The sequence below is a fragment of the Sesamum indicum genome, linkage group LG7 (assembly GCF_000512975.1).
Source record: "Sesamum indicum cultivar Zhongzhi No. 13 linkage group LG7, S_indicum_v1.0, whole genome shotgun sequence".
Classification (NCBI taxonomy): Eukaryota; Viridiplantae; Streptophyta; class Magnoliopsida; order Lamiales; family Pedaliaceae; genus Sesamum; species Sesamum indicum.
This window is the reverse complement of record NC_026151.1, coordinates 6,725,257-6,736,610: the sequence shown is the minus strand read 5'-3', so window position 1 is coordinate 6,736,610 and position 11,354 is coordinate 6,725,257. Positions and strand designations below refer to the sequence as shown.

Below are 11,354 nucleotides of genomic sequence, written 5' to 3'. Positions count from 1 at the left end.
CTTTGCCATCTCTAATTGACACCTTCTAATGCAAGGTCTAACTACACAAACCCCCACCCTTTACATTTTAGAGGGAGTATGCGATTTAATGATTTGAAATCATACAAAGTAATTTCTAAAATTTATTTCAAAGTTTGAGATAGGACTCCGATTTGATTCTTCTTAAGCTTATTAAAGTTATAAAATATTCAATAAGCACTAATTTTATGTTATTTTGCAAAGTATTATGATAAAATTTGATAATTAATAAAAGAGAATATACGATATATATAGTTTTTATTGAAGATGGAAGCAAAATAAAAAGTAACTCTTGTAGATCTTTTATATATTGTTGATAATTATCTTTATTCTTCTTACATTACACGTGTATTTATTGTTGTGCATATTGTGTGATTTGTGTTTATAATTATATTTTTTTTAAATGATCTCATATATATAATATCAATATAATAATTTTCACAATGCATATAGTAACAAAATAAACTATATAAATTCAAAAAATTAGAAAGTAGCACCGGTGGAGAATCGCGACACTTGTCTACATGCAGGTTTAGTGGTTGACCATAACTACGGGATAAAACCCCATTAGCTGTCAGCAGTATCCCATCCCATGTGCACAACCACGAGGATATTAAGAATTAGACCACAGTCATGTTGCTAAAACAAAAAATCCATTTGAAACTTCTCGAATGAAAGTGATTTTCTCAATGTGTTAAATGAAGAAAGATAGTGACCCTTTGAATAGTTGTAAGGATTTGACAGTTATAAAAAATTAAATGTCATAATCAAAACTCATAATATTATAATAAAATTCAATTATAAATAAACCACATAAATATAAAATTGTAGCTACCAAATACTTATTAAACCTCATAAAATCATAATTAAATTATCAGAATAATTGGTCTAGAACCTCAAATAAACATTAAATCAAACTAGCATCTTAAGTTGAAATAAAATGTCGGAAACAATTTAACAATTTAAAAAATTCTAAAACTTATTTTAGGATAAATTAAAGAGAAAAGTATTATTTTAGTCAGCTAAGTATGCCTAATTTTAATTTTAGTCCGATAACTACGTCCATATTTGTTTAGGTCCAATAACTTACGAAATTGCTTACCTTTAGTCCTCTGACAGATTTTCGGACAATTTTACCCCTATGCAACTTTTGAAAGGCAGTTTTAGTTCATATGCACTCATGGGGGTAAAATTGTTCGAAAATTTGCCAGAGGACTAAAAGTAAGCAATTTCGTAAGTTACTGGACCTAAACAAAAACAGACATAATTATCGGACTAAAATTAAAATTAGGCATACTTAACGGACTAAAATAATACTTTTTTCTAAATTAAATCCACACCCTTTAAAATCATTCCCAATCATAAAAGCACCCTCTATCTTCGTAAAGTTACTATTACACTTCCAAACGAGTGTTAGTGTAATGTACCTCATCAGATAGTTTTGCAAAATTTCCTCCACAAACATATCAATGATGATCAGTAACGGAAGTACAAGTTGTGTTGAAAGTTACTTCACCAGGACACAAAAGCACGAAATTTGCAAAGGAAAAATAAACATACTCTGCACAAATATTTGAATACATCCTCGGGAACGGAGGTAATATGAGAAATGCTTACATAAAATATAGGGTAAATGGCGTGAAATTCTCCTATATAAATTTTATAGATAAAAAACTTTTTATATTATTTAAGATATAATAAAAAAATCTCTCTTCATTAAAAATTAATAAAGAGTGTTTGACACTCGCTTGTTGTACAGTGGGCTTTGTGTTTTTGCTTTTTTAGAGTTATTTTATATGTGAAATTGTCCATTTGGCCCCTTTAATTTTTGACATGTTAATATATTTAATAAATAATATATCAATTATTAATTTAAAAATATTATTTAATTATTATATTTATTTATAAAATATGTTAATTAAATATCAAAATACCTAAAATGTATATAGAATTTTTAAAGGTTAAAATTTTAAATTGAAAAATTACCAAAAATAAATATACTAAAATTCACATTTTAAATTTAATATTATAAATATAAATATCAATCAATTATATAATTATATATTATTAACTAAATTAAATTATTATTTAGTTTAAGTATATTTAGATAAATTATTTTTTACCATGCATATATTAATAAATTTTTATTATTTTTTAAATTTTTTTTTAAATTTAAAAAAATACTATTTTTACTTATTTTTAAAAAATTAAAAAACTGCATCACCCTCGCCACCCACCACGTGTATATATATATATATATATATATATATATTACATATATAATTGTATACATAATCATATATATATATAATTGCATACATAATCATATATATAATTGTGTGAATATGTGAATATTTTTAGGTTATTTTAGATTTGGATTGTTGATTTTTTTAACTATTAAAGATAAAAGGTTATCATAACAAGGGTATAGGAAAATTTATAATATTCGTCCTACAACTTACACCATTTGTTGGTCCCATTGTTTTACCCCTCACCACATTTAGTCCCATGAGTGTCCTTTGTTTTTTCCTTTATATTCATCATGGTATTGAACATATTGTCAAATACATTCTTCTCAATGTGCATGACATAAAGATTGTGTCGTATCAGATGTGTCAATCAGTACTCGAGCTCCCAAAAGATACTTTTTTTTGTCCATTTATGCTCGCTACCGTAGCCGTCTGGGAGTTACAACGACACTTCAACCGCAAGACTAAACTCTTTCCTGTTCCTCATTTTCTGACTTTGGTCAATTTCTTAGCAATAGCATGCACGTATGAGACTCTCGCAGTGCTGGTTTGACATGTCAAGGATTGAAGAAACTTGGGCTATTAATGTTATTATTTCAGTATCGATCCATTCTTTTTGTCAGGCATCCATCTCCGGACGTCAGTTATTAAATTGTCTGATGATGCTGGAGGTCTTACAAATGTTGCCTATAAAAGGTTCAATTTACATGTTTTTGTGCTTCCTGGATTAACTGATCAGTTGTTGAGAGTTGAGTGCGTAGATACCCTTGCAAATTCAGAATGTTTGTTAGTCACCAGAATGGGGATGGATGATTAATGGAAATGGTTAAAAAGATTTTGATTTTGAGCAATTTTCCAGTTTCCGCTTTATGTCTAATTTCACAAGGGAAATATCATTTTTCATCCAATAATTTAGGGTCTTTTCACTTTTGGTCCCATTGATTACGAATCTGGTCCAGTAACTTCTAAAAAATAGCACTTTTGATCCCATGACATATTTCCGTTATATATTTAACAGAGCGAGGCATGCGGCTGTTAGAGCTTTTACACTTTTGATCCCATAACTTTCAAAAAGTAACATTTTTAGTCCCATGCACTTGACGGCCACGTGATCTTTTCCTTTAAACATTTAACGAAAAGGTGTCACGGGACCAAAATACTATTTTTTTTAAATAATAAGACCAAAAATTAGGATTTCGTAATCAATAAAATCAAAAATGAAAAGACCTTAACTTATGAAACAAAAATTGTCATTTCCTCTAATTTCATATGACCAGAAAGGGGTAGATTTTGGTTTTCTTAAATCTCTGTTGGCATGTAAAGAATCAACATACAAAAAAAAAGCTTGTGTATTTTTTTGTATATCAAGAAGAAATTCTTAAAGAATGGAAGCTCATTGCAAATGAATTTCCTGTTAGCATATTTGGTTTTGCAATTTTTACTTGTATAATTTTTTGGGGTTTAATGCAATTTATCCCTAATATTATAAATGAGTAAATTATTTCTTGTGAAAAAAAAAATAATAATTTACCCCATGCATTAATTAAAATGAAGTAATTTACCCCCTATCTAGGGAGGTATATTGCTTCATTTTAAAAACACAGGGAGGGTAAATTGTTACACTTTTAAAAACACATGGAGGTAAATTGTAAGAGCCCGATCTAAAATTTTCCAACCATGCAATTATTATTATTATTATTATTATTACTATTATTATCATTAGTATTATTATAATTATCTTATTTATGTTCTATTTTCGAGTTATTTTCACCCCTCTAGAAAAATAAGATTTTGAGGAGTTTTTAGAAAGTTTGAGATTGCTTAGTTAAAATAAGGATTTAATGCAATTTACACCCTTATTATATTTCAAATGAGCAAATTATCCATATATATATATATATATATAAAAGCAATTTATCCTCCTATGTTAATTAAAATGAAATATTTACCCCCATGTGTTAATTAAAATAAAACAGGATAAGTTGCTATATTTTAAAAAATACAAGGGGTGTAAGTTGCTTCATAAGGGACTATTTTGCTCACTTACAATATCACATAGAGTTACTTGTATTTTTTCTATTAAAATAAATATGAACACGAACGAAATTAGCGATCATTCCTCATATATACAACAGTCATCGATTTTCAAATTCTCTTGGCAGAAGTGTTCAAGGGGTTCTGGCTGCAAGTGGTGGATCTTGAGGAAGAGATCAACCTTCGCCTGGCTCGCTTGCTCTACTTGGTCACACGCCACCTTGCACTCGTCCGATGTCTCATCTTCACCGCTTACTTGCTTTGCCTCCACCACCTTCTACTCGATCATCTTCGTTAGTTGTTGCTCTCTGATGCTTGTGCCTTTAGACCCTGGCCTCTGATTTTCAACCAGAGGAAGATGAGTGGGGCGAGAAGCGTGGGTATGGCCGAAAATTGAAGGCGGTTAGGAATAGGGGGTTCGAGGTTAAGTGTGAGGAAATAAAATTGTTAAATAGAAGGGATAATTACACTGTAAAGTAATTACATATAAATTTTATGTGATTTGAAAAATTATATCTATTATCCTTAATATTTGTTTTCGTCGAACAAGTAGGCCTTTATATTAGTCAAAATCACTAACTTTGTTGATATAAATAAAAAATATCGAACAAAAATCGATATTTATTCTCAACTGGTTTATTGTAGTTCAAATAAATTTTTATGATTAAGCTACTCTTATAACGGTGAAGCTATATATCTCCACATATGTATTAACGTATGAAAATGTATAATGATAATTGGATCATAAAAAAAAATTATTTAACTTACAATAAATTAATAATAACTCAATTAAAATTAAATATGAAACAAACTCGACTTTTGGTACCCACCAACTGATTAGCCACATCTCTTAAGAAAAAAAATGATTAGCCACATGGGCTAACCCCTTGTGAATTTGGAATCCGGAGCCCAATCATAGGCCTATATGACGAACTTGGGTGGATCTTTAGGCCAATCCATTCTCGTCACGTAATGTAAACTTAGGCCGTGGTAGATTTCCAAAAGCGAACACAACGATACAACGTTGCTCAACCATCACGGAATGTATCGTCTACGATGCCCAACATTGCGGGTCACAACACCAAATCAACGTCTCCCACCTGTGGAGTGCGGGATTAGGGAACTTGACGTGGCACACGGTCGCCGCTACCTTCATCTATAGAGTCACAAACCTGTTATTTGATAACCCATTCTCGACACACAAAGACATCCATCATCAAGTCCATTAGAGCTGAAAAAGTAGATAAACAGGCACAGCCTTGGCAGGAAAATTCTGATGATTAATTGATTAATTACAGAAGAAATTAATGGATGAAAACCTAGTTTTATAACCCTATCTACTGTTTATACGCAAGGTTTCTCAGAAACGGTTGCTTTTTTGTGGGGTTTGGATGTGAAATCGGATCAACTCTATTGGTTGATTTTGATTTTTCATTGAATTTTTTTTTTCTGCGGCCCCCTTTTCTTTTTCCCTTTTTGTAGTGGGCTAGAAATTATCGGTTGATTCTGCATGAGAAAAGTGGTGGCTGAGGGATTGGAGACAGAGTAGAGAGAAGTAAATTTTCTTTGTTGTGGGCGAAACATGTCTGCCGTAGTGTGCGGAAAGAGATCGAATATCTTCGAGGAATCGCCGTCGTCGCCACCAGTCTCCAAGAGAATCCGCTGTTCTTCTTCTTCTTCTCCAGGCAGAACTTTTTCTCCGCCTAGGGTTGCCTCCGCTTCCAGTTTCTGGTTCTCACCAGTGGATCATCTTGTCGCTCTCTTTCCTGATATGGACAGACAGGTTTCTTTCCTTTTAATTATTTTAAATATTTTAAAATTTTCATTTTTTTTCTAATTTTCAGAAGAAAGATATGTCTTCCTTTTGTTGGTGCGGTGTTGCTTGGGGAATTTTATGAAATGATGATTAACTTATTACGTTGTGATTCAGATTTTGCACCTGCACTTATTCATTTGTGATTATATATGCAATTTTGGTTGCTAATAGTTTACATTATAGTTGTCTGATGCATGTATTGCTTACTTTTGATAACACGCCATTGTAAGAGTTAGAAATGTATACAACTTGTGGGCTACAGACGGCAATACCAGAGCTTCCCTTATGGGCTTTATCTCTGTTGTATTAAGGTATCATTGATGTGTTATTGAAACATGGAGGGTGAATCTGGTTGCTAAATTTGGTATTATAATTATTACCATCTTGTACCTTCATTTGGTTAGCCTTGCATTGGATAAGATGTTTCCAGATTGCTAATAGATTTTTCATGGTCTTTTCTTTCGAACTTACATTTCTGCGTGTAGTCCTCCATTGTCTATTGATCACAACATGGGGATACTAAGGGGAGCTAGTGGGTTTGGAATAGCTTAAAGTAGAAATCATCCTTAAAGTAGGAACATGTGTGCTAACGATAATAAATTGTTGTTGTGGTGGAAATATTTTACAAATAACTTCTCTTACTCCTAACCAGTTTATGTTAAATCAGAAAATTACTGATGTTGTCTAAGCATGTTGTCATCTCAGCATGTAATGATGGGACCCGTGTGTTTGGCAAGTCTGATATTTTGGGTGTTTTTGGATGGGTCAAACTCCGCACATCTAGCTTTCCACTTCTCACCCGTTTCCAGAGTGGCTCTCCTTGACGTTTGATTCATAGGTTTTCGTTTTGGTATAACTACTTGCTCATTAACAGATTATGTTAATTAAAGCTGGCAAAGCTATATCCTCCTTAAAACGAAGATTCTCGATTGTTGGCCCCATCTTATACAGAAGCTGTTAAGAAACATGGATTGACACATTTGAATGTTTGTTGTCCTTTAAACAATAGGTAACAAGTGACTAGTGTCAAATACACATATGCTTTGGCTGTATATTGCATGTTCTCTTAGTGAAGAGGTCCCACTTCGTTTAGTTTCTTTGACCAAAAGAATCAAACACGGCGATATTTTGTGTCTTCGCATATATATGACATTTGTAATTATTTTCTTTTTTTCTTTTTACCTTTTAACAGTTTTCGAGATACCATCTAAGCCATACTTCCATTGAAGAGAGGACTTCTAATTCTTATCATAGGTTAGACGATGAAATTAGATTCTATCCTATAGGACATGATCTAATGATGTGCATGATGCTCCAGATGTCTTCACCATTCGTACGGAACATTAACCCCATTTCTTGCTTGGGCAAAATTTGTTTTTGCTCATGTGTTTTTATCCATTAGTCTAATGTTCAATTCCAAAACTAACTTGCTCATGATTTAGGTCTGGATCCCTATTTTAAAATCCTAAATGAAAAAAATACCGATAGAGTATTTATCAATGTGATATCCTGGGGATTCTGATCTTATTTACCAAGAACTTTTAAAGTTTAAATAACTTGTTTTAAATGAAAAAGGTTATTTATGATAAAATTCTTTTGGCCTGAGGGTGAACTGATGATACAAATGGTAAAAAACAATAAATAAATCGTTTTTGGGGATGACAACATAAAATTATAGTCTTTAGCTGAATAATTTACTCTTTACTAACATAGGTTTCCAAAGTTCCTACCGTCTTCAAAAGTTGAGGGTTGAATACATCTAGTATGCCCTTTTCCAGTACTTGTATTAGACTAAAAAGTAATACAAGCCTTTTCCCATACTTATTTATCTTATTACCTTTCTAAAATGTTCCAAACTATCTTTGTAGTTAAAGTTATGATTTGATAGTACTAACACCGAATCCGTACTTTCAGTGGCAATTGTGTAATTATAAAGTGAATGGAAGTTTCTTTTTTGGGGGGAGCAAATAAATGAGTAGATCTTTTTTCCTTGTGTCAATATTGTACTGAAATCCCATCTGAGCTCAGTTTTACTCATAAGACTACTTTATGAAGGGTTTATTTTCCCGTGCTTATTATTTGGTATCTTATAACCTATACTCTGGGCCAACATAAATAGATTACTCTCTCTATCCCACTAAGAATATCTTATTTTCTCTATGCAGTTGTTTTCCCCATTCTTTGAAATAATATGTTACTTCTCATATTTCAACTTTAGACAACATATTGAGGGAATATGAGTTTATTTGAGGAACAAAGTTTGTGTAATGCTGATAAAATATTGTAAATGTCTTTGGTCTCTAATCTGGAATATGAAATAAATTGGCCAGTAATGCTGGATACTGCTTGCATAGTACTCTGTTTAGTGAACAGCCAGATGTATATTTATGACTGAGTTTTCTTGGAAAGTCTTATAACTAACTGAATTTGCAGACGGCTAATTTTATATAAAGGCTGATCTGCTTGTGTCAGTTGTGCATCTTTAATTGTGAAGAGCACATGTTCACCGGGGCTGGACAAGGAAACACGGGCCTCGTTTTTTTGAGTTTCTATACCATGTGCCTTTTTGCAACTTTATTTTGTGTAGTGTGCTTTAATGTAATTTGGGGTAAAATTTGTTTTGATACCCGAGTTTCGCTATTAATGTTGTTTTGGTACTTGAAAAATTGACTTATTTGATACCCCAGATTCACCACTAATATGAGTTTGGTATCCAATTGATGGTTTTCATTTATTTTTTCTATTATGTGTTTAGGTGATGAACATTTTTTCCTTAGACACTAAAATGAAAATAATTAATATACCAATTTTTCTTTTGCGTAAATTTCAATCTATATATTTTCTCTTTATTTGAGCTATTTGACTTCCAAGTGGTTATATTTGATTTATTTACCTAATAAATAATAGCAATGTTTTTATTTTTTGTAATTTCCCTCTTAGCTTTATTATATTTTATATTGTATTAAAATACACATGACTAAAATAGACACCACATATATATAAACCTCTAAAATAGAGTCCTTACTCATAGCGTTTATGCCAATCTTACTTGAGTGTATTTATTATTTTTTATTTTAAAATCGAAGGGTAAAATGGTCATTACCTAAAAAAGAATAATAAAATAAATGAAAAAATCAATCAGGTACCAAAGTGATATTAATGTTGAAATTTGGGTACCCAATTGGGTAATTCGCAATTACTCGGGTACTAAAGTGACTTTAGTGACAAAACTCCGCTACCAAACTAAACTTTACCCTTGTATTTCGTGTTTTTAATTTTCTTGTAATGTTGTATGCGTTACTATGATGCACTTTTATACTCCATATCTTTTCTTGCAGACACAGAACTAAGTTCTTGTCTGTCTCTCCTCTCTAAAATGCTTTATTCTGGTTTTGTTGAAAATTTTGTTATTATATGCAAAAAGGCATGCACTCTGTGCTTCGCCTCTATAGAGTGCACCTCTTGCAGTTGCGCTTTAATGGCAAGGTGGTATGTATTGAACAATTTTTATCATGGATAAGGAGTACAAGTAGCCAGATATTATGGATGTGGGGGCTTAATTGACCGAAATGGCGTTACTTCCTCCACACCCATTTATGAACTTGTGAAAGGAGCGTAAAAGATTAGCTAGTTGCTGAATGTTGTTTCATTAAGAGCATTCATGGTGTAAGAATGGAGGTGACTGTCTCTTATGTGTTCATTATTTACCTGTGATCAATTAACCTATCAAGTTACATCAGATTTTGTGTTGGAGACAATTGTGTGCTATTCTAAATTGATCCTATCTCATATCATTTGTTTCTCAGTATTGTTTTGGTTAATTTGGTGTTCTTAATTTATCATTTGAGTAATGCTGCAGGCAACATGTGATAAACAGACTTCTTTCTTCAACTTTTTTAACTACAGATAAATGATAGCAACAGCATTATAAGATGGTTGAATGACCAGAAACGTTTGATACATACCAAAAGATTTATATGAAGATGATTATTGACAAAGAGCTTAATTATCAACATAAATTTCATTATAGACATAATCATAGTTATACAGAATACTCGGGTATAAATATGTTATTATATTGCCCTTGGATGAGTAATCTTCTTGATACTTTTTAAATGTGCCTATCAGCTAGTTGAATCATCTTGTTCAAAGGTGCAGAATTTCTTGAAGCACTACATTGGCTTATTCTAGTAGCACAAAGGGAAAATGTGTTGCAAGAAGTACTTGGACCTGCATGCTTGTGAATCATGTCATGGCGTTATTCGACTTCTGCCTACAGAATCCATGTAGTTAGTTATTTCCTCTGACCTAAAATGGATGGAGTTTTTAGGGATTTCAATGTTTTTTGGTAACCTTTCTAGTATTAATTGATTTAGTCATCTTGCGCTGGACTCCGTGAAGTTTTGAAGGACTATTATAGCAGTTACCTAATCTAATCCGGTGCCATAAATGATTTTTTCAAATGATGACTTGTCATTATATAGATTTTCTGTGGTCTATTTATTTCTCATTTCTGATGCCAGGCTGATATATTTGGCAGAATTTATACTTTTGCTTGAAATGTTCTCAAATACACATCAGAGTATGTTATGAATTAGTTCCTTTTCCTTAAAGAAAAAAAGAAAAAAACTCTGCCAATGGATGTAAGCTCATCGGCTTTCTTCATGTATCCTGATATGAAGCTTTTTTCACAAAATAAGTTGAATATACATGTTTATCTCTCTTTGCTTAGGGTGTTAATCTAATTAAGTGATTGCTGATGCCTTTGGTTTGTAGTTTCTGGAGAAAGCCCTTGAAGAATCAGGTGATGATTTGGATTCTGCAATTAAAAAATTAAACCAGCTTCGGTTGAGTGCTGGAGCAAGTACATCTGATGCTACTCAGGAAATTGAAGGTCAATTTTCCGCTGAAGGTAACTTTCTTTGGATTTGTCATTTCAGATCTCTATTTTTGGTGCTCACTTAGTAGTTTAATGTTTCCAATCTTATGTCTGTTTGCTAAGTTTGATGTAATTTTCCAAGCATGCTGGATCCATGATATATCATACTGAGCAAATGTAAAATTATAGGAACATGTTTATGCATCATGTTCATGCGCCCTTTCAGAAGCTTCAATTTTACTGTTTTTGTTGATGGGACATTCATAATGAGAGAGATCCGGAGATCTAGAAATATATTCTACTTGTCTAGATATTCTGTTGCTGTTACGGAATTCTCCTGTTGCACTCTATGGTCAGC

At 32.0% G+C, this 11,354-nt stretch overlaps 1 protein-coding gene across 1 annotated transcript in view; it reads left to right on the top strand.

Annotated features, from left to right (window-relative positions):
* Nucleotides 5,322-11,354, top strand: part of LOC105166451 — a 12,158-nt gene continuing 6,125 nt past the window's right edge. Inside the window, exons 1-2 of the mRNA XM_011085807.2 lie at nt 5,322-6,084; nt 10,894-11,029. Coding sequence (XP_011084109.1) covers nt 5,884-6,084; nt 10,894-11,029 — 337 coding nt within the window. The 5' untranslated portion in view covers nt 5,322-5,883. The remainder of the gene's footprint in view (nt 6,085-10,893; nt 11,030-11,354) is intronic.